This window comes from Pistacia vera, unplaced genomic scaffold (assembly GCF_008641045.1).
Source record: "Pistacia vera cultivar Batoury unplaced genomic scaffold, PisVer_v2 Contig675, whole genome shotgun sequence".
Lineage (NCBI taxonomy): Eukaryota > Viridiplantae > Streptophyta > Magnoliopsida > Sapindales > Anacardiaceae > Pistacia > Pistacia vera.
Window position 1 is genome coordinate 29,851 of NW_022196529.1, and position 23,774 is coordinate 53,624.

At 36.1% G+C, this 23,774-nt stretch overlaps 4 protein-coding genes across 5 annotated transcripts; 3 read left to right on the forward strand and 1 right to left on the reverse strand.

The window, feature by feature from the left end:
* Nucleotides 1–645: 645 nt before the first annotated feature.
* Nucleotides 646–13,356, reverse strand: LOC116113214 (DExH-box ATP-dependent RNA helicase DExH11). 2 transcript variants are annotated; one of them, XM_031399364.1, is made up of 23 exons: nucleotides 13,112–13,356; nucleotides 12,184–12,432; nucleotides 11,697–11,957; nucleotides 11,492–11,566; nucleotides 11,217–11,292; nucleotides 10,151–10,308; nucleotides 9,915–10,022; nucleotides 9,194–9,295; nucleotides 8,835–9,035; nucleotides 8,568–8,678; nucleotides 8,017–8,084; nucleotides 7,433–7,823; nucleotides 6,551–6,706; nucleotides 6,362–6,472; nucleotides 6,057–6,110; nucleotides 5,231–5,488; nucleotides 4,261–4,370; nucleotides 3,307–3,460; nucleotides 2,279–2,732; nucleotides 1,821–2,035; nucleotides 1,480–1,718; nucleotides 1,197–1,323; nucleotides 646–1,113 (listed from the first exon to the last, which is right to left on the reverse strand). In XM_031399364.1, exons 1-23 carry the CDS (start codon nucleotides 13,247–13,249, stop codon nucleotides 901–903), a joined length of 4,029 nt encoding a protein of 1,342 aa, XP_031255224.1. In that variant the 5' UTR covers nucleotides 13,250–13,356; the 3' UTR covers nucleotides 646–900. The 2 variants fall into 2 exon arrangements, with proteins under 2 accessions (XP_031255224.1, XP_031255223.1); XM_031399363.1 differs by having other exon boundaries at nucleotides 10,151–10,320.
* Nucleotides 13,357–13,643: 287 nt separating this feature from the next.
* LOC116113216 (zinc finger CCCH domain-containing protein 40-like) lies at nucleotides 13,644–18,167 on the forward strand. Its single transcript, XM_031399367.1, has 4 exons — nucleotides 13,644–14,020; nucleotides 14,599–14,868; nucleotides 15,367–15,590; nucleotides 17,091–18,167. Exons 1-4 carry the CDS (start codon nucleotides 13,916–13,918, stop codon nucleotides 17,965–17,967), a joined length of 1,476 nt encoding a protein of 491 aa, XP_031255227.1. The 5' UTR covers nucleotides 13,644–13,915; the 3' UTR covers nucleotides 17,968–18,167.
* A 1,893-nt stretch (nucleotides 18,168–20,060) lies between these two features.
* Nucleotides 20,061–21,743, forward strand: LOC116113226 (serine/arginine-rich splicing factor SR45a). The gene is made up of 4 exons (XM_031399378.1): nucleotides 20,061–20,242; nucleotides 21,014–21,202; nucleotides 21,355–21,504; nucleotides 21,656–21,743. The coding sequence occupies exons 1-4, from the start codon at nucleotides 20,240–20,242 to the stop codon at nucleotides 21,719–21,721; spliced, it is 408 nt and encodes a 135-aa protein (XP_031255238.1). The 5' UTR covers nucleotides 20,061–20,239; the 3' UTR covers nucleotides 21,722–21,743.
* A 143-nt stretch (nucleotides 21,744–21,886) lies between these two features.
* On the forward strand, nucleotides 21,887–23,031 carry LOC116113225 (serine/arginine-rich splicing factor SR45a-like). The gene is made up of 2 exons (XM_031399376.1): nucleotides 21,887–22,068; nucleotides 22,167–23,031. The coding sequence occupies exons 1-2, from the start codon at nucleotides 21,990–21,992 to the stop codon at nucleotides 22,916–22,918; spliced, it is 831 nt and encodes a 276-aa protein (XP_031255236.1). The 5' UTR covers nucleotides 21,887–21,989; the 3' UTR covers nucleotides 22,919–23,031.
* Nucleotides 23,032–23,774: the final 743 nt, after the last annotated feature.

Here is a 23,774-nt window from a genome sequence, read left to right on the forward strand (position 1 = left end):
AATCACCCCTTGGTTGCATAGGAAACTGGAAACCTCAACACTCATGTCCACCTCCATATCTAATTTTTTTCTTTTAAAAAATATTTAATTATTTATTTTTGAAAAAACAAAAGGAATAAAAACTTGGACTATTCTATATTCAATGAAACACCTCAATATAATTTAAAATGCAAATGCTGGGTTAAATTCATTCCTTTTTCACATTTTAACCCAAGTATCTAACTTTACACGTATTTCAATTAATTTTTAGAAAAGATTGATACAACAACTCACGGCTATTACTCCTACTTAAATCGTAGATGTTCAAATAAAAAACAAAACCTAAAATTGTACATCTAATGTCACTTTGTAGCATTTTCTAAAATAATTAAAAACATTTAAAAAAAATAAAAAATAAAAATTTCAAAGCCCCTTTAAATGGAAGAATTTTTAGTACCTTCCAAAAATCGGTGAAATGCTTAAAGACTTAATTATCTCTTAGGGTTAAAAAATAAATCTGTGTAAAAGAGCAATTGTGTAAGTATTTCTGAACGAAGAAATTGTTGTAGAGAAACATGTAAAACCACCTCTCATTGAGTTGTTCTTGAAAGAGTAATATTTTACGTGTACAAAAAAATCTTACAAAAATTTATATACAAAATAATGTGACAAAAAATAAATAGAAGAACACATATAAAAGTCAAACTCATCACTTTTACTGTTTAATTCATCTTCTGTCATATAACTTTGTATTGAAATATTACAAAGTTTCGACCTTTGCTCTTGACTATTCATGGAGACAAACTAAAGAGGAACACTCTACTAAACATTTGAGAAGCTATTGAATTTCAGAACATCAAGCCAGCCACTCTTTAGTAAAAGAAGAAAATTATGTTCCCTGGAAGGAAAAGTGTGGCAAAATTAAACTCCAGTAATGTACAAACTGGCTGCGAACACAATGTCGCGCTTTATTGCATTAGAAGCAGTTTCCATCTTCTTGTAAAGCGCAGAATTACCCATAATTGCTGCAGCATTTCTGAATTCGCGGCAGGTTTCATCCAACCTGACGATGGTCCGAACTATCATACCTTCAGGAACATCTGTAAGCTCACAGATATCTGCAAATGGTGTACCCTGCCACAAAGAAGATGTGTGTAAGATGACAAACCATATATAAAGGCTCTGACTAGATTACAAGGTGTTTGCAAGAAGAAAACCTTTGCCCATTCGTAAACCACTTCAACAAGACCAAATTTGAGATTTTCTCGGGCATACTCCACAGGATCAATCTGTAGTTTGAAATGGGCTTGGAGCTCCCCAAGTCTTATGGCCGTATTGTACAATCTGGAGTTAATAACAAATAGGATTAGAATGAAAAATCATTACACCAATTTAGATAGCAGATAAATATAATGCATTATTAACAGTGTAATGAAAAACCAACGATAAGATACTATAGATGTAGAGAGAACAAAAGTAGGAATGAATAAAGAATCTAACCTTTGCTTCGCCTCAGAAAGTTCAGGAGTGAGAGACGGTTCAGAAGTATTCTTCTGCTGAAACACGAAAGCAGACATTATAGCTACGGCTTCTTCTGGTTCCAGGTCATCCAGTTGATTCTCAAACAAACACTCTGTGCATATCAACTCCTCCCCTGAGTTCATCTCACAAGCAACACGACCTTTAATTTGAACTACAAGATCCTCATCAATACAACCAATTTCCTTCAGAACATCTATCTGCAAGAAAGCTTAAAATATTCAGAGGAAGTAATGCAAATGAACCATGAGATGATTACCACCAGTAAAAGAAGAACCATTGCCGACATTACAAAAACTTACACGTCCCTGAAAATCTGGCATCTGTTGAAGAGCTTCATCTGACATTTGAAACTTTAAAGCGTTAACTTCCTCTTTATGTCTCTTAATCTCTTTGGCCAATTTAAGGTGCTCCTCCAATTTTATACAATCGTGACACTTATTTGTTTCCATCTTTTCCCTTAGGCTATTCCATTTGTACCATGCTTCCACTAGTTCCATGTCTTTCAGCTTCAAATCTAAAACAATATCACCAAGGCAAATCTTAAGGGGAAGATGGGACTACTTATACCAACCCTATCCCAAAAAGAAAAACCAGAGACAAGAAACTGTTTAAAGCTTTTTTATCTCCTTGTGTCATTCCACAAGCCAAAACAAAGGTCTCAATAAGATCTTACAAGCATAATTGGCTTCATATTCAGCAAGAATATATGTATTTCATCCAAAAATCAATAATTACACTCATCAATAAATTGCCATACCTTTTACTGGATCAACGGCTTGAGGATATTTATTTCCACCAGATTTCAGATCCAGTAGCTGCTGAACTGTTGTTGAGAAGGCAGCACTGCTGCCATCTTCAAGAAGCCGAACTTGGTCAATCTTTATCTTCTGCTTGCATATACATAGTAGCTCTTTACTATCAATTGCTCTGACCTCATAACTCACTCCAGCAGCAGCACCATGGTGTGGTAGTTCTATGTTGATGGCCCCTGAGCCTTTACGAGAAGTAGGAGCAGCAAAATACCCATCATCTTCGAGACCACGTTTTGATTTTGGTACCATAAAATAACCTTGTGGGAAATTCCCGCCTTTTTTCTCCAAGGGAGTCTGTGTTGTTGATGGTACATCAGGTTTCAGCACCAAAACTATGTACTGCTTATTACTGCCTGAAGTTGTTGCTTTCACAATAGCTCCCAACAAGTGGTCTTGAGCCTGTGAATAATCAATGATATGAGTTTAGCAGCGATAACTATAAAAGAACAGTTGAACTGAAACAACTTTTCACAGTCACTATCAACTACAGTATAATTAAAGTACGAGCAGCCGACAAAAAAATATCATCTTGCTTTTTTCCTCGTATAAGGTAAATCAGAGGGCATAGAAAACTGAACTAAGAAATTACTGGCCATTAAACTTAATAATCACAATTCTCTCATTCTTTGTCCTGACATAACAAAATCATTGTATCTAAAACCAACCCACCACATGAGATGATAGTATCAAAGTTTGCCCCTTCAGACTAGTTCCAGCTCCAGAACAGGAACGCTTAGTGAGATTAAACATCAGTCATCAAGAAAATTCATTTAAGAACAAATATCTTTACCAACAGAAATACTTAATGCAGGCTAGAAGCATATTACTAAATCATTCAAAAGGCCAAACTAATAATTAGGTCCATAAATGAAAAAAATTAAAAAATAAATAAATATGTAAACAAATCCTAGAATCCTAGTTGACATAGAAGGCTGTAAGGAGATACACTTAAAAACGATATGTAAGAACTCACAGATTCTGATTTCACAACTACCACCCTTCCATGTGTTAGAAATTGCTGGGCACAATGTGACTGCCTAATTGCCTCAGTTATCTGGTTGTTATACTTCTCAGCTTCTGAGTACATCTCATAGTACTCCTCAATTGACGGTTCACCTTTAATACATCTATATAGAAACAGTGATGCTTGATTAGCTATAAAATCACAGATGATTAATAATTGAAACGTAATTATAGAGCAGGGATTCAGCATGAAAATAATTTAAACAAGAGATGACAAAGGCAAACATGAGGCAGTTGCTCATGAGTACTATCAACACACTTGACAATAGTCCTTTCACATCCATGATGATCAATGGCATAATCAAACCTTTACAAGCCAAGTCATCTACCCCACTTCACAACATGTGATATGAAAACAGCCTGGTCATGGAAAAATACTCAACAAGGGCTGAAACTTCTATTATTAGACGTACATGCTTCTTTATTTTTTGCTGTAAAAATTTCTGCTGGTCCTTCTCTTTCTTTTGATGTATTAACGATATACTGTTATTTTGGTGTTTGAAAAACCTAAACAACCATTTGTTTATTTATAAAATCATGCTAATCAAGAAGAATACATAGACTAAGGATATTTTGCCCAATGTAACCAAGATGGCAAAGTAAAAGTCATCCAATCACATCATCTAGGACAAGCAAATCTGACAAAAATCACATTTTGATATAAAGCCAAAAACCATCAAGTTTCCATAGACATATAACCGTTGCATATCACTTCGTATCAAAGATGTAAAACAGGAAAATAAAATCTGTCATTGTACTTTATAACAATATAAGTAAAGGGTAATGACAGTTGAAGATACAAAATGTCTTCTGGGTTCTAGCACATAAGAGAACCTGCACCAATTCCTTGAGTGAAAAACATTAATTGTCAAATTAATCAAGATTCTACTATTCTTAAACTTACTCGATAGCTTTTATTGGTTGAGCAAGCTTTCGCATCAGAAGTTGTTGCTGTTCAGGAAGTTTCTTCTGAGCATGGAATTCGGCGAAACTTCTTTTCAACATGTCCTCCACCTGCATTTGTAGTCCCCAGTCAACACTAGTAAAATGACAAACGGGTAACTGGTTTCAAGAAATATAAATATTTAAGAGAGTAATACTATTAAAAGAGAGAAAGAGAGAACAAAAGACCAAATTGTCCTCAGTTAATAATTATTAAATTCTAGATGGTTACAAAGCAATAATTTCACCGTGGCTGCAATAAACCCAAAATGACATTTGTTTACTTGCAGCCCAACCCAAACAGAATCTTCTGAAGTTTGTTTAAAATAAACTACAAAATATTGTTTAACACCAGAACTCATGACGATTTGATCTATAAAGAATTATGCACAAATTTTTCTTTTAATTTTTTTGACAGGTCATAATTACAAATTATCAATAATAGGCAATGTGAGCTACATCTTGATAGCTGTATGATTCTACAGAAGCTTGTACCAATGCAAAAGGGTTTTAATTTGTCGATAATAAATTCTGACCATGCCTAGGCAAGAAGTTTCACAAATTGAAAAGATAACATATCGTCTATGACGCATCCCCATAAAAAAATAATCAAGAAGTTATATCATAAAGCTACAAACCTAACTATGTTAGTACAGAAATACCCCGGATAAAGTAATTATCACACATGACTCATGCAGCAGGCAAACATGTGAGTTTGTGACACGCACATTTGACGAAGTAAAGAAAAGGACATTATCTACATTACAAAGGTCTGCTTCCCACGCACAATGTACCAAATAACTGAAGATAATTAATGCAAGGACAAAATGCTAGGAACGATTAACACCAAAATTTCCAAAAAGTGCATAAACGCAACAAATGCTTGCAGATTCAAACTAACAGCTTCTATCCAGTTCAAAATCTAATTTTACCTTCAATTCTTCAACACGAAGAAGATGGAGAATCATTATATAAGTTAGTCGAAACTGAGATTCCAACCTGGTCGCACTTCCAACTATAACATGTTTTAAATCCTTCTCTTCTGGGATTTCATCACGGCACATTACAACTACTGTACCAATTTTATCGAGACCTCTTCTGCCTGCACGACCTCCCATTTGAGTGTACTCACCAGGAAGTAATTGTCTAAATTCCCTGCCATCAAACTTCCTCAAAGTATCAAAAACAACCTACAAAAATTTTCAAGGACACTCAAAATTGATATAAGAACATGTCAGACATTATGATACATACAAGCTACAACAGGTTGCAGTCATGTAATGGAACATATTGGTAAAAAGATGCGTTCCAATTAACAAATTATGCTAATTTGTTATGCAGCACAAACACTATCCACAGTACTTAGTTTACAACATTTCAACATACATAGCATACCGACTAATTCTGAAGGACAAACAATACTAGCTCTAGTGCATGCAACAAGGGTTCCCAAAACAAATAGCAATTTTTGAAAGCTAGCAAGCCGAAATAGGGCTCAGACTTCATGCCCATAAAAATTCAATAATTAAATGAATCACAAATGAACTATCTTGATACATCGCAGATTGTTTCTACTGTAGCAGGATCACTTTCTCTCAGTAGATGATAGGTCAAATGATAAGGGATTCAAATGCACATTAATTAGAAACAAATTAGTATCCCAAGTATAGAAGATAGACAAATACAGATGATAAACCTACAAGGATATCTAGCTAGCATTGAACGTATTTCAAATTTAGCAGCATATCAAACACTCACCGTTCTGGCGGGGGCATTAACCCCCATAGCAAAAGTTTCTGTTGAAAACAAAACCTATAGCAAGAATAGAGACAAGTGTCAATGACTTGTATATCTCAAGCAGCCAATATAATCTAATAGCATGCAGAAACAAGGATGATTGCTTTATTATAATACACTGCAAAGAAAAATTATAAAATAAAATTGCCAACATGCTCAACCTCTGAAGAGCATTAGCATGGAAACTTGTTACTTTTGAAAACAGTATAAGTGTTATTATTAGAGATGCGGCTATTGATCCTTCATGAGAGACTACACAACCTTACCTTAATCACACCTCGACAAAAAAGCATTTCAACAACTTCTTTAACAATTGGTAGCAACCCTGCATGATGGACACCAATTCCCCGACGAAGGAGGCTTTGTACCCTGACAATCTATATAATATATCAAATTAATATATGTTAACTCCAAGTAGTTTATATTAAGAAAAATCTTTCGATAAGCCAGCAAACCTGTGGTAAACTCCGATCAGAACCCTTTAGTCGCGAAAATGCTCTGTCACAAAAAATCCTTATCTCACTTTTCTCAGAACTAGTAGTGAGGTCAGTGCCAGTCAAGGCATCAGCTGATTTATCACAGCGATTCTTAGAGAAACAAAATATAACCACCTGGGCACATAAGTCAAGGTAAAAATGCTCAAAATATAACAAGATAAGAAAAACCCAAGGACATGCTTTCGAAAGTTTCCTTGGACACAAAATGAATGAACAAAAAATACATGCGTGCACTTGATGGTAACAAGTAAACAAGGACCACATTAGATGTAGTTATTTGTAGAAAATATTAGATATTATTATTTCACAGACATAAGAGGTAAAAAGTGATGACAGTTTTGTTGTAGAATAATACTACATTTACACCACTCTTTTACACCATTTTCATTACATCATGATGTGGTATATGCCACAACCACACAAATTCTATTATAATATTAAAAATTTGTATGATTGTAACATATGCCACATCATGATGTAATAAAAATGGTGTAAATGAGTGGTGTAAAGGTAGCATTACTCTTTGTTGTATATAACTGGAATAGTTATTGTACAGTAGTAATTAATATGATACAAAAAACATGCTGGGCAGGCTCTTTTTTCCACTTCATTTTCCCAGAAAGATGTTTTCATCCAAAAAACCATATTTTAAAATTCACTGGCAATTAAATTCAAAAAATTTTCTTTGTGTTTCTTCATTTCCCATATTTCAAAAAAAAAAAAAAAAAACAGATGAAACGAAAAAAAAAATGATAAATGCTGAGAAGTAATGGAATATCATTCGCATATGACCAGAAGCCCCCAGCATAAAATTACGTTATAAGAGGTAACCTAACATACAGGTAATAGTGACTTCTTTGACAGCTTGTTTATAAGCGATAACCAGATAGAAGCTTCTGATCTCCTTGAACCCCAATTGTTCTGGCTACCACCATTGTTATGATTCACCCAACCACTCCCAGAGAAATTCCCTGAATTTTTGGGACCAGAATGCTTATTCTGTTTACCACGATTATGATTTTCTTGTTTCTGAGATCGAACCCCATCACGACCTGCTGAAAACCCAGCATAGGATCCACTACCACCACCAACTGAACTTGAATTCTTTTTCTTGAATGCATCTTTAGCAGTTTTCAACCCTTCGGGTATGAAAGTTTCATTCTCACATATTTGGTAGAAAACTCCAGAGTAAAATAGGCAGTGTTCCAGAGGAACTGGCCTTTTGGTAGTCCTAATAACAGAAACATATCCAAAAAGGAGAAAGTGGTTACAGTGAATAAACAAATATTAAGTATAAATATCTTCCAGCTTCATATAATTAAGGGAAGAAAGTTAAGAAAAGGAGAATTCAAAGACAATGAATCAAAATTCGTAATTCGAGAGAGTCAATTCAATTTCAATTATCATAAAGAGTAACTACTTACCCAGTAACACGAATTTTCTTTAGCTTTGTTCGACCAATCCAGTCAACGAATTCAACTGTGTTTGGTACCTGCGAAATAAAGAAAGAACACTTTATGCTATGCCATATCAAGGCTCTAACTAAAGAAGAGCAGACAAAGACCAATAACTATAAAGCTAGAGATGAAACAAGCACCCAGAATAATTTATTGCAATATCCCTTCATCTGTGTTCAGGATTTTTACATATTGGAGCCAGCAATGAGATCCTTCATACGATGGTAGCTAATTAGTTCAGATGGTAAAGTGCTAGTCCCTCGTCATTGCACAATGGTTCTTGAGATCAAATCTCACTAAACAAGGTTAGGACCTTGGGGGATTGAGGATAGGGTGAAAAAAAAAAATAGATGCTTTACATACTTCCAATCACATTTGAAGTAACAGATACTGCTCTAGAAACCATATGACCCAAACTTGGATAGCTAAGATAAAAAATCAAAGTAATTAACTATAGTAGTGACAGTAATTTATCCCTGCTGAAATATTCAATCAGAATGAGACAAAGAAGTAAGTACCGTGGCTGAAAGAAGAACAATATTGATATGCCTTGGAAGCATAATTATAACTTCTTCCCAAACAACACCTCTTTCAACATCATTGACATAGTGCACTTCATCGAATATAACCTATCTTTTCATAGATGCAGGAAAAAGAAAAGCAAAGAAAGGAATTTCAGTAAAATGATAAAAGAAATTGCAATAATGAAAGAACTTTATCAATCAAAAGATAAGAGATGTTGCTATTTAAAAAACATATATACCACAAGAAACGAACCCCTTTACCCATTCAATATCACGTATAATATCAGCACCGCGGTAAAGCATTGACCTTAATATTTCGGTGGTCATGATGAGACAAGAAGCCTCTGGCCTCAAGCTAACATCACCAGTGAGAAGGCCAACATCAAACTTCCCAGAAAAATCCCTATACTTTTGGTTGCTGATGGTTTTGATAGGAGCTGTATACACAGCCCTTGTACAATGCTGCATACATTTAACAACAGCATTGAATTTATAAAAATCATAGAACAATTGAAGGGAGAATGTCGTAAATTCCAGACATCAAAATAGACAAGACCGTATTCAACCAATCTAAAATATGATTGGAGAATGACCCAGCAATTGGAAGATTCAGGTCATACCTTTGATGCCAAAGCAAATGCATACTCTGCAACAACTGTCTTTCCAGCTGAAGTATGAGCTGCAACAAAAACAGACTCGCCCTTTTCCAAATAGTAGATAGCCTGAAAAAAAAAACAAATGGTATGTAATTTGCATATAAGAGAACCTTTAGAGTTGCCTCTAAGACAAAGTGTTAGAGCTATATGTGAAGGCTTAAGACATGGATAAAACTAGGTCCACTAGATAAAATCGTAGATAGCAGCATGAGACAAACATTTCCATGATTACTTCACAAGAGAAAGCAAGCAGATATGATACAGATTCTGATTCTCCATTTAAATTTGCCTCCAACAAATTTTAAGGCCAATAACACCAAAAATTTTGAGCTTCTCAAATATGACAGAACTCAAAGTAACTGATAAGAAGAAGTAAGACAGCGATGGATTTTAAGAATGAATGAAAACAGAATTGGAGATATTCTGGACTTGCAGAGTCACTTATGTGACCAAGCAGTAAGGCATCCCTGAAACACAGTATAAGCACAAACTTTGTCCACCTTACGGCACATGCAGTTTTATTTAAGGATACAAGCAAACAAAACAGTAGAAAAACCACACCCTTAAGTTAAAGGCCAAATTTTCATCAATGGCTGATCTGCTAGGTCAAAATTAAAAACCCAAATCTAACTACAACTGATCTACTCCATAAATATCAGATAGGAGAAAGTTTCATAACCAATACCTCCTTTTGAAAGTTATCCAATTCAAAAGGAAAATCAAGTGCCATGTCAGGAACAAGTTCATAAAAGTGATCAGCAATTCCTTCACTGCCTCCACTAACAGCCCAGGCCTGCCAAGAAACGAATTCATCAACCAGAAGCATATCAAAACCACTAAAGGAAACAAACAAAGAGTAAGAGATATGATATAGGTCAATTGGGAGGAAGTTTCCATATTATACAACTTTAAGCCAATTACCTCCTTCTGCTGCTGTTGACCACCACCATCCAATATTGATGTTGAGCCTTTTGAGTCAACCAATAATATCTCATCCAATACAGATAGATCAGGCTCCTGCACACTGCTGAGTCCACTGGCCTCATTTACTTCAGCATCCAACTCAACAGACTCAGCTTCTGACAGATGACCTTAAAAGACAGTAGTAATATAAGGGGCAAAAAAGAAGAAAAAGGACAGAAAACCAAATCTGTTTAAACACCACTTTTTCCTGAGACCAAATATACAGTAAATATTGCCATGTGAATGACATGTTTATAGCTCATTCCATCAAGAGGTGAAAGTTTGATTAAATTAGGCAACCAATCTCTCAAGATTTATGGGGCACCTTCTAGCTTCAGGAGCTGTGAGATGAAATTGCATGTAGAAAACAGTCACACTGAGCAAGAGTTCCAAGTTATCACTTATCTTCCTAAACGATATTCACAGTGTAAAGGAAGAGTATTAACAAGGGCAATCAAGGTTAGAACCATTTTACTTATGAAATTATCCATGCAACTACCAGTACATAAAGGAACCAAAAAACAAAATCTGAAGTTGCAATCATGCACTAATTATGAACATAAAGTATAGTTTCTCCACAATACTTATAAGGGCATTTTAATCTCTTCCCAGGTAAACAATATACATTTCATTGACTACTATGCATTGCCATTTCTAAATATGATTCAAGCTCACGCAGTGTGCTGTTAATGACTTTGAAGATACCAAATGTATCCTGCATGCTCCCACAATTTGTTGACTGGCCAGAAATTAGAAGCAGAAGCTAAGCTATAAGAATGTCAATTTAACAACCTGGTCCTCACCAGGATATCAAATTCATAGCAAGCAGGCAATCTCAACCATTCAAGTCAAGAACGAACCATGGCCAAACTTATGCGTATGCAATTTTCTTAACATGGAATAGGTCAGCCCTCTTTCCCATTAGCCCAATCAAACCAAGGCAGAGCTCATGACATTTTCTATATATCAATGTTACATAAAGATGAATCCACAAAGAAGATGACAAGGGTCAGACAATACTTACCATCTTTTTCTATTTCTGGAACTTCCTCTTCCCAAGCTTTCTTGAATAAATCATCAAACTGTACAGACAACTCATTCTGCAATTGCACATCAAAATATTGGAAATTAATTGAAAACAATTCAGACGATAAATGAGATCTATTTTTAGAAAGCTATTCTATTTGAAGCACATACACAGGAACTCCATGTGTTTGATGAAAATAGCAAGTCCTAGTTTATAGTAAACCTAAAGTCTATTTACTGATAGATGGTGCAATGATAATGCCAACAACTAACCAATTTTTCTTCTGATGAGCTCGCGAAGGACCTTTGATCCTGGTCTGTGTAAATGTTCCATGAAGAAGGATATGCCTTCAGAAAAGGTAATGTCAAAAAAAAAAAAAGAAGTTGTATCAATTAAAATCATTAATTTTACTAATAAAAAGAACACACAGTTTCCAGGATGACTTTTCATTTTGATTCTTACATAAAGTAAAATTACCTTGAGTTCACCGAAGTCTACTCCTTGCTTAAAGCTTGGAGGAACAACCTGAACAGGACCACCATTCAGCATTTCTTGCACCCACTCACCATTAGAAGCACCATCAGGAAGAATCCTCTCTAAAGATTGGGAATCCTCCAAACCTCCTGGACGAAAAGGACGGTTATTGATGCTTCCTCTCACAAAATCTTTTGCCGGTCCAGCCATGCGTGGCAACGGACCAGAATCTTGAGATCCTAACATCAGTTCTGACACATCCACCTAAAACAATACAATAAGCCAATTCTCTAGCTGAAGTTAGAAACAAGTAGGTAACAAGGATAATCATTAATTCTTCTGTCAAAACTCAAAACAGCAGAATTAAAAATCTAGCTCTGTGTTTCAGTTTAAATGGACACAATAAGACAAGAACATAGTTGCAAATCCAATTATTTGAATTATCCCTATGGTTAAGTAAGAACAAATATTAGTAAAGGATCTGTTGTACCTGTACTGAATTTGGTTCCCATTTCCCTTGTTTCATTTGTCGTCGGTATGGCACCTCCCATACTGGGATAACAACAGACCTCGGCAAAGATGGCTCTAGGGGTATCTTGGCCATACCAAACCAATCAAAATCCCACTGCCTTCCAACCTTTGCTGGAGAAAATTCATCAGCATCCAATCCCACAGACAGATATTTCTCCTCTATATGCTCCTTTATTGATTCAGGAGTTTCCCTAGGAAACGCAGGGGGCTGAGATATACATGGATGTAATTTAGAATTAGAAAACACAAATCATTTTGTAACAGAAACAATAACCTCCTATATACACAAAATGGCGTCCAAGCCTTTACCAACTAACTTGACCAAAACAATTCAATGCATTCATTATAATAACAAAGACAATTCATTCGGTAAGAGAGATAATTACCTCCCCTTCTTCTTTCTTTTTATTTGGTGATAAAATTTTATATGACATAAAACAAAACGAAAAAAAAAAAAAAAACAAAAACAAAAAGGAGAGAGAGAGAGAGAGAGAGAAAAGAAAAAAATATTATGACTCATAACAAAAATTTACTTCACTCTAATTTATATGATTCATCTTATTCTAGAATTTAAAATTCAATTTCACCAGTCAGAATCCTATATACTCTCAAAACCAAATGCTGCAAGGCTCTATCGATTCTTAAAACCATTTAACTGGATAGTGTTTAAAACATATGATTAAAAAAATAAAAACACAGGATATAAGTGCAAGCTAACTAAGCAACAAAAGCACTATATTCAAACTAAAAACGACACAAACAAGAACATTTCTCAACCAAATGACACAAAATACGACTTCAAAGTGGAGCGCAAATGACATTTATTTGTCATGTAAGAGGCAAATTTCAAAAAGAAAAACAGTACTTAATAAAAAATAAGAACTTACAAGGATAAAATCGGGAAGAGACTTTATGGGGTCGGAGCGGTCTTCCACGGTGTAGAGAGGCTCAACCCTGAGATGGCCACTGTGACCGGAGAATCCGACCCGGAAAGCGAGCTCGTTCGAGGCCTGGATCCGATCCATTTACTGTCGGTAGACTCCAATTTGAGTTTGTTCTTAGAATTCAAAGTTTTATTTTTTACTTTCACGGGTTTGAGTGTAGTGTAGGGAAGAACTGTTGAATGCCTACTTTTTTCAGTACGGACACACAGTGTCTCTGTTGTGTGCGCACTTGAGAAGATTTTGTGGGTCTGTTTGGTTGTCAGAATTACGGTATTCCATTCCGCTCAGAAATTAGGAATAGTGATTTTTACCCAAAATTGGGCGGACCTAGGGCCGAACTTTACAGGCTTCAGAAATATAGGTCCGGCCCAAAAATATTATCTAATTTTCTCATAATTTAAAAAAAAGGCTAATTATGACCTCATAAATAAAAAACAAATACATATACGGAAAAAAAACAAAAAAGTCTCCCATACGTATGGTAAAGCCCTCAGGCCTCAACTTCTCTAATTCTCTTGGTTACGAAGCCAATCTTCTGGCGGGCGGTGACGCAGACCCTTCATCAATTTACAAAAAAGAGGAACAGAACCATGTCCTAGCTGATTAGTAGAACTTGATTCTATCAAAAGTTTCGCATCAAACCCTAATTTCCTAAGTTATATATTGTTTTTCTTTATTGTAAGTTGAAATCACAAGTTTGGAAGTGCACCCAGAGAGAGTAGTGAAGGAGGCTGAGAGATACTTTAGATGGCGCACCGATTTTTGAGAGATCACCAGGCCGATGGTTGGGAACGTTCTGATTTTCCTATAATCTGTGAGTCATGTCTTGGTGATAACCCGTATGTGCGAATGGTATTACCCTTAACTCAATCTCAATTCATCTTTAGGGTTTACTTTTGCCCTTGCCTTTCGTGTACAGATTCTAGTTTATTTTTAGAGAATATAAATCATTAGGAAAACTGCAGTTAACCAGGATCGGCAGGTTGCTGGAGGCGTAGAAACTGAGCTTAATGTTCATATGGAATGGTACCGGCCCGGTAATGTTACCGGCCAGCATCGTATTTAGACCCTTACAATTTGGAAAGTCTAGGGCAACTAATTTTTTAGTAACTGTACGAGTTTGTTGCATTAGTTTACGAGCTTATGTAATAGAAATCATTCTGTGAAATTTGTCAGGATGCACTTTTTTTGGATATTGTATTCATCTCACCTTTTCACATATATGATATATGAAGATTGTAATTAGGTTTATATTGGGCTGATAATAGCGATGTCAAGTTGGGTTTGGAATCTTTAAGACTCAATGCGTGTATAATATTGGCTGTTAAGAAGCTTGAATGGGTGTATAAAAATTTATATACTTCTATCTGTAAATGAATTTAGTTTTTTAAGTTTTACACTGGATAATGTTGGATTGGTTTCAATTGCAGACAAAAGCAGATTATGATAAGGAGTGTAAGATCTGCACGCGACCGTTTACAGTTTTTAGGTGGAGGCCTGGTCGTGATGCAAGATTTAAGAAGACTGAGATTTGCCAGACATGCAGTAAGTTGAAAAATGTTTGTCAAGTATGTCTTCTGGATCTGGAATATGGATTGCCTGTTCAGGTTCGTGATACTGCTCTCAGCATCAATTCAAATGATGCCATTCCTAAGAGTGATGTGAACAGAGAATACTTTGCTGAGGAGCATGATCGTAGGGTATGTATACTCACAAGTCAAACTTAATTTTAGTAGCTTTTATGTAAGGCTTTTACATGTTTAAATTTCTACAAGTATCACTATGCTTCTAGTTAGAGTGGCTTTAGGAGAATGGATGGTAATGGCATGGATTACTATGCATCGCTTTTTGTTTGCATGTACAATTCTGCATGATGTACGGACTAAATATGTATATTTAAAAGGGGTAAAAAAATATTGGGGACTTTGCAAAACTAAGCAGTTCAAAGTATGGCTTGCTGGTCCCTCTCTCTCCTTTATTGGCAGGACTCTTATATTAGGACAGTTTCGATTTTATGAATTCTATGCCTGCTTGACTTAGTTTTAATGGAAGATGCCTATTAATTTTTTTTTCAATTGTGCTCTACAGTTTCTTGGCTAAGTAAAAAAGATTTCTTTAATTGGTTTCTTTTTGGTGGCTTTAATCACCCTCATGTCTTTCCTCATTTTATGAATTGATTTGATCATTGCCCCTTGCAGGCTAGAGCTGGTATTGATTATGAGTCCTCGTATGGGAAGGCACGTCCAAATGATACCATCCTGAAGCTTCAAAGAACACAGCCTTACTACAAGCGCAACAGAGCACACGTATGCAGTTTTTATGTTCGTGGTGAATGCACAAGAGGTGCTGAGTGCCCTTATAGGCATGAAATGCCTATAACTGGAGAGTTGTCACAGCAAAATATTAAAGATCGTTATTATGGGTAAGTGCAATGTTGATTACCTCTTCCTTTGATCTCTCACACCTATGCTTTTTATTTTTTTATTTTATTTTCTCCTCATTCCTTTTTGTTTTCTTAACATGATTTTTTAAGATTCTAAAATAATTGGATTATGCTTTGATGTGATTTGCAACAGCCATTAGATTCATTGCTGTTTTGGAAATTACGGCCATTGGATTTCAAGTGGCTATTAGATTTCATTTTTTGGTTTTAGACTTTTGAGTTTGGTTGTTAGTTGGTTGGCAACCACTTGGCTGTTGCCCAGACAATTCTTTATGGGAGCAGTTGTGCCAAGTGAAACCTGGTTATTTCGATGAACAGTCTTAGGTTCTGCTTGGTATTATAAAGGTTTTTCTAAGGAGTTCATTGATTTATAGTTTTATAAGAATGCCAGATGATTTAAAATCATAACTAAAAATGTCTCCACTCATGCTTTTTTGTTTTTTTCCTGCTTTATGCTATTTGTTGGATGAGCTGTGTGGTGTTCAGAGAGGATCTATTTTGGCTGACCCTTCATTGGAGTATCAGGGTGCTGCATTGTTTTATTTTTGTTTGGGCTTTGGATGTGATTTGTGGGTTGAAACTGGGAGATCTGACCATGTCATTTGGCCCAGCAGCATTCTTTCTCAGTTGCTGGAAACTGCTTATTTTGGTCAAATTTCCCATGTCCCCACTCCCTGCTTTGTATGTTGGAAGGATTGTATTGATGATTGGGTTATTGGTGGCCGAAGGTGGCTTGTTGATATTAATTTTCAGGTTGTTAGATGTACAGATCTGATTTGCAAGGACACCACTTTTTTTTATTGCCCTGTGGGTTCTTTTTGGGTGGAAGATAGATAGGATATATATGTCTATATGCTAACCTTCCTTATTGTGGTTGATGCTGCTGCAAGGTCTGTTTAGTGTTTCCTTGATGTGTGCATCCTGAGATTTTTGGGATTGTTTATTCGCAGTTCCTTGTGTAGTTTGAACTTTTGGGGTTTGTCTGAGGTCCTTTCCTAAGGGATCTTTTCCCTTGTCAGGCTGTATTTTTTCATTCTTTAATACAATTTCCAGTTACCCAACAAAAAAAAAAAAAGAGAACTAAAATTTCAAGAACTATAGTATGGACCTTGTCATTGATGCTAGTCTTTGCTTTATTTCAGGATTCGACATTAGTGAAACTGGTATTTGATTTTGGGGAAGAGTTTATCTTATATAACCAATTTGTTATAACACTTTGTGCCATTAACTCTTGTTTTGGTTTCCTATAAAGATAAATAAAAGCAAATATTGTCTTGTGCCTCACCTCACCTTGCCTTGACTTTTTGGGGTGCTGTAGTAGAGATGCAGGCCTAAGGTTCACAAGTTTACTGCAAAATCTCTATGAATCACTTGCATGCAAGAAAAAACACATACACATTCTCTTAGCAAACTTGCATGTGATGTTCAAGTTGTGGAACTAATGTCTTTTTGTCTTTTTTTTCTCTAATATGTATGCAGAGTGAACGACCCAGTTGCAATGAAGCTACTCAATAAGGCTGGTGAAATGCCTTCTCTGGAACCCCCTGAGGATGAAAGCATTAAAACCCTTTATGTGGGTGGAGTTGATGCAAGGGTCACTGAACAGGATCTAAGGGATAACTTTTATGCCCATGGTGAAATTGAATCCATAAAGATGCATCCACAAAAAGCATTTGCTTTTGTAACCTACACAACAAGAGAAGGTGCAGAGAAGGCTGCAGAAGAGCTGTCTAACAAACTAGTTATAAAGGGTCTGAGGCTGAAGCTGATGTGGGGTAAACCCCAAACACAAAGACCTGAATCAGAAGGTTCAGATGAAGCCAGGCAGCAGGCAGTTGCTCATAGCGGGATGTTGCCCCGTTCACTTATATCTCAGCAGCAAAATCAATATCAACAGCCTGGCACTCAAGACCAAGCTGCCCCAACGCCGTACTTCAATATTCCTCCTCCACCTCAGCAGGAAAGAGCCTATTATCCATCCATGGATCCTCAAAGAATGGGTGCAGTTGTTCCATCCGGGGAAGGTGAGAGCAAGTCTGGTCCAGAGAAGCAGCAACAAGGACAGCATTATAATTATCCACCCATGCCACCTCCTCATGGGCAATATCAGCAACATCTTTATCCTCCTTATGGATACATGCGTCCAGTGGCACCATATCAACATTACCCTCCACCATATCAGTCTTCAATGCCGCAGCCAAACGCGCCACCAATGACACAGCAGTTTCAGCATTCTGCTCCACCAAGGTCGGCTCCCCCAGTGTCTGCACCCCCACCATCAGGGTCTGTACCCTCGACATCAGCCCCTTCAGTGTCTGCTCCACCAGTTCCTGCACCACAAGGACCGTCTCAGTAGCGAAACTTACCCCACAATGGTGTTTGTAGCTCTATGTGTTGTAATTTCTGGTCAGTTGACTCAAAGTGGCCATTGTTTTGCTGTTAAATATTTTGTTGCTTCTACATGGGCATTTTACCAGAATGTAACCAGTGCCTGATGGATTTATTTCTTCAGTTTTGAGACTCATCAATGAACTTTTTGCAGGAAGTTATGCTTGACTGAGAACGATCCAGTAAATGATACTTAGGATCACTGGATCATTACTGACCAGAAGAACAATTATTTAAAATACATCTGATAGTGCAGGCATTCAATTCTTTTGTTTTACTAACATGCTGGCTGCTTTTAGTTTGATTGAAGCCTTGGAAAAATTCTTCATTCCTCTGGTCTCGGTTGGGTCCAGCATTCAAGTTTGTTTTTCTTGTTTCTTTTCTTAAAGATTGTCACAAGATGATATGTTCAAATCTTTCTAATCAATTCAAATTAAATATAAAAAAACAAACCAGAGGTCCATTTTTCAGAGAAATAATATTTACATTTACTCAGCGGGCAATTTTTTTTTTTTCACTTTTAAAATATAAGTATCCATTTAAATGATTTACGAATACAATAATGGTTTTCAAGTTAATGATTGAGGTGAGTTGAATTCAGACCTCTTAAACAGACTTGGAATCTTACTCGACCATACAGGGTGATTTATGTCTAGGCTGAACGACTTGCGTATACCCGAGGCTTGCCGTAACGATAAATTGGTATCTAAAAAGTTTGAAAACGTCAAATAGGCACTTTCCGTCATGTGTTGTTAGTGATTTCTGTTTGTTAATAGTGAAAATACTAAAATGCCTTTAAAAGTTTGATATTTTAGTTTTTTATAAATTTAAAAATTTCTAAAAAAACCTCCATAGGTTTGCTAACTTAACTAAACAACCCCATATATAAAAAGTTTGTTAAATGATAAAAACATCCCCACCACCTGCAGTGCCAGGTTCCGACCACCATCGTCGGAATCTGGCCGGGAAATTGCGTTACGACACAGACCCGTCGGATCTGTGTCGTAACGTGTCGATCTGGCCTTTTTCGACCAAATCCGCCACGGATCTGGCCGGAAAAGGCCAGATCTGGCCGTCGAGGCCACAGGAGTTTTGTGGCCTCGACGGCCAGATCTGGACTTTTCCGGCCAGATCGACGCGTTACGACATAGATCCGACGGGTATGTATCGTAACGCAATTTTCGGCCAGATTCCGACGGTGATGGCCGGAATTTGGCATTGCAGGTGGTGGGGGTATTTTTGTCATTTAACAAACTTTTATATATGGGGATATTTAGTTAAATTAGCAAACCTAGGGGTTTTTTTAGAAATTTTTAAATTTATAAAAAAACTAAAATATCAAACTTTCAAGGGCATTTTAGTCTTTTCACTATTAACAAATAGAAATTACTAACAGTACATGACGGAAGGTACCTGTTTGTCGTTTCTAAATCTTTTAGATACCACTTTGTCGTTACGACAAATCTTGGGTAGTCGTTTGGTCTTTATGTCTAGTATCAGTGTAAAATATGACTATTAATGAAATAATATATTTGCTATTTTTTTTTTTTAATTCTAAATATTATTTTCTTGATCCAACACAGCAAGCGGATTTTCATGGCCTCGATTGTATGGTTGACATTGTAGGTTAATTTATGTCCGTTAGATCCTCCATGCTCCCCTACGGAACCATTCACAGGAAGCCACGTTAAGAAATAAAGATCTCATCTTGCACTATTCAAAATTTGGCTTATCTCTTATTTTTTTCTTTTAGTTGACCCTTTTTTTAATCAGACTTTTGTAATTTGTAATTTATAATTTTTTTAATAACACAATTAAGTTATTTTTAAATATTTATTAAGATATATTATTAAAGTAGATTTTTTATTTTTTTAATTCTTATTAACAAATTTTATAATTCTTTAAATATTGTTTTACTGTTTTATTTTATTTAAATAATCTAAAAATGCAATATCAAAATTCTAGAAGCAGCAGATTATATATATCACGTGGCACGCTATCGTTGGACTACCCGCTTATACGGGCTCGAAAGGGTCTTCGAACCAGAATTAAATGTAGATTCACGTCCGGTGCTCTCGAAACTTCTTTAAAGTCAGATAAAGCGTCTCGCTGTTCATCTTCTTCTATGGTATCTTCGTGTGAGATCGAGAATTTACGGGCGATTTCTAACTTTACCGAATTTTCACGATACGTGCGTACAGAGAGGAGAGGAGAGGGAGACCCATTTTTTTTCGCTTGATATGGTAAGTTAACGACTTCTTTATAATAATTCAAAGAACTTGTTTCTTTCTCGGTCTTTGATGGTTGAATCTTGAATTTAATTTTGTAAAACCAGGCATTGTAGCTTGTCTTCAATATAGTTTTTGAATTTCGAAATTTGGTTGTGTTCGAAATTGTCTGAAGAAAGATGGTGGTGTTTCTAGATTTTTAGTTTTGACTAAATATTGTTAATTATATTTTGGACTGTTCTATGTTCTAGTCGTTTATTTTTCTCTATTTTTCAGCTGTTCGATTATTTATCAATATATATTTATTTTTTTAATTATTATCTTTCCGTTGCATGTGACCAATTGAATTATTTTAGTGTCTCCATTAACAGGAATTTTTTAAATTGGATAAGAATTATAATACATAAATTTCAACAACGTGTAATCAAGAAACCTGAAGAGAAAGTATAGAAGATTTGAGTATGAAATATGATACTACTGTAATAAGATGTATTATAAGTTTCTTTTTTGTGTAGTGGTTCTATCTTTGGATCTTTGGAAGTAAAGTTTTATCCTGAGAGAATATGAGAATTCATGAAAAAAAAAAAACATAATTAGAAAGAACTCTTCGAGAGAGATTTTAGCTTGCAAAATTTAAGGTATTGATATCAGAGGTGAGGAATAGAATTAATGTTCAATAAAACATGACCGGGTTCTTCTTTCGGGGAATATTTAAGCTGGCTGCTTCTGTTATGGATGAATTACGTTTGACTGTGAGTTATTTATTTCTACTTCGATGTTTTGCAGATGTCGTACTCTAGGAGGTCAAGGTATTCACGCTCTCCTTCTCCATACAGGAGAGAGAGCAGTTCGTATTCAAGGTCAAGGAGCCTATCACGTGATGTGGAAAATCCTGGTAATAACTTGTATGTAACAGGATTGTCACCACGGATCACTAAGAAAGAACTGGAAAAACATTTTGCAAGCGAGGGAAAGGTTTGGATTTTTGCAATTTTAACTATTTTGCATTGCTTGGAGGGAGCATTATTGTTTGTGCTTTCTGATTATATTAACGTTCAACTAATTTTGAATCATTGTTTTGTGCTATGTGGGTGTGCTTTTTCTGTGTTGGTTGATTTCGTTTTCAGGTGATTGATGTTCACCTTGTGGTTGATCCATGGACAAGAGAGTCTCGAGGATTTGGGTTTGTAACAATGGCTGCTGTTGAGGAGGCTAATCGGTGCATCAAGTACTTGGATCGATCTGTTCTGGAAGGTCGTGTCATTACAGTGGAGAAGGTAAAAGTTTTCTCATGAGGGCTTGTTATTGCTAATGGTTGATTCATATGGATTGTTGGATCATGCTCTCTTTGTATACAATTTTAGAATTGTGGATGGTTTGTTATTGGTTCTTCGAATTTGAAAAAAGTTTGCTTCTTTCCACTTGAAGTTTTTGTGGCAGCAGGTTAGCTGTGTGTGGCAGCTCTTCGCCAAACTCCAAAAGTCATACAACTAACAAACAAACAAATCAAACACATCAACAAGTATCAGACTGTTAGGGTTGTATGCCCTGCATTTCTCTCTTCTTTTAGCAATTGAATGTTGTGCTGCTTTTATTTTGTTATTGCCATGTTGTTTTAATTACCTATTTTACAGTTGATCTAGATTTGATATTTCATGTCTCTATCATATATGTACAAATTGATGGGAAAGAAAGATTTTACCTCACTGTATCATCTTTTATTTTTTTATTCTTAAGGGTTGTTTAGTAATCTGATGTTCTTATGCATCTCTTGCAGGCACGGAGGCGAAGAGGACGAACTCCTACTCCAGGAAGGTATTTGGGACTGAGAACCATACGTGGTAAGATCATTACCATGTTAAATAAGTTTTCTGTTCGTTTTTAGTTACCAATGGATGGTTGTATCTCTAATGATCTTTCGGCACTTTTGTTGGTACAGTTCGCCGTCGAACGCCTAGCTATTCTCCTTCTCGTCGATCTCCTAGCTACTCTCCTTACCGCAGGAGCCTTAGTCAGTCTCCTGAATATTCCTCGGAGAGAAGCAGGAGCAGATCTCATTCTCCGTATCCATACCGTAGTAGGCAGAGGTCTTATTCTCCTCGTTATAGTCGGCGGAGATCCTACTCACCTTATTATAGCCGGCGCAGATCCTACTCTCGCTCTCGTTCACCTTACAGTAGGTCACCGGATGATCGCTACTATAGAAGGCGTGACCGATCCTACTCTCCATATGACTCCAGGTACGATGATGGTTACTATAGAAGGCGAGATCGCTCCTACTCTCCATACGACTATAGGTACAAGGACCGTTACTATAGAAGGCGCGATCGCTCCTACTCCCCAATCGACCACAGGTATGAATCACTGGATAGAAGACATCGATATCGTTCATTTTCTCCTAGTCCTACACCACCTAGGAGGAGAAACTCTAGGAGAAGCTATTCACGTAGCATCTCTCCCAGGAAGAGGACTAGCTCAAGGCGAAGTTATTCACGCAGTCTCTCGCCTAGACAAAGGATCTCGAGAAGGAGCAACTCCAGGACCGTATCCCCAAAACCAAGGAAGAGCATTTCTCGTGCATCGAAGAGGGTAGACCCACGTGAAAGTTTCTCTCGGGGCTCTTCAATGAGTAGTCCTAGTGCCAGTGCAAGTTCGAGGTCCATTTCAAGATCTGTTAGCCCGTCACCGTAAAATCATTTTAAATGTTGGCGACTCTAGTTTCTTTAGGCATTCTCTACCTAGAGATGTTGATTATTATAGACCACTGTAGTGTATATTATGGAGTTTAATATCGTGCTGTAGTGACTCGGACTCCCTTTATGACTTATAAATAATGGGCTTCTTCAATGCTAGTTATGGAATGATTGTGGTGTTTGGATAAAATGCCTGTAAAACTGGGATCCTTTTGTGATTTCCGTTGCTAACTGTACAGTAGAATTCTGGAGACATTGGCATGGCAGTATGTATTTCCATGGTTCGAGGATGCTACCTTTGTATTAGGGAAAATTGAAACTAAATAATCTTCTTGAAATGATTCATTGAAATAATGATGCATATGAAGATACTATTTTAGGAGTGTTCATAACTGTTTTTTTATTAGTGAAAATTATTGAATCAAAAGGGAATCGGAAAAGATTGGTTTTGAATTGGTTTTCTTCTTTTTTATTAGATAAATTTGTTTTTAATTTTTTAATAAATTAAATTATTAATATAAATAATACATATCTAAATAAAAATTAAACATTAATACATATTAAAAATTATATATATATATATAGAGGTTTAAAAGATCGGTTTTTTGATTTTTTTGAACTGTAATCGAATTATTTTTTTCGGTTAATTGGTGTTTTTAGTTTGGTTCGATTTTTGCAAATTTTGTTAACGCCTATCGAGTCCTTTTCCTTCTGGGATGGCCAAATGTTTGGGAGTTTTTCTATTCACCCCTTTATTTCTTTTTCTTGTTGGTGGATATTTCTATACATTTTCTCTTTGTTTTCCGAGCCTCCAGTGAGTTACAGAAGGTTTCATCGACAGTTTGGTGTTGATT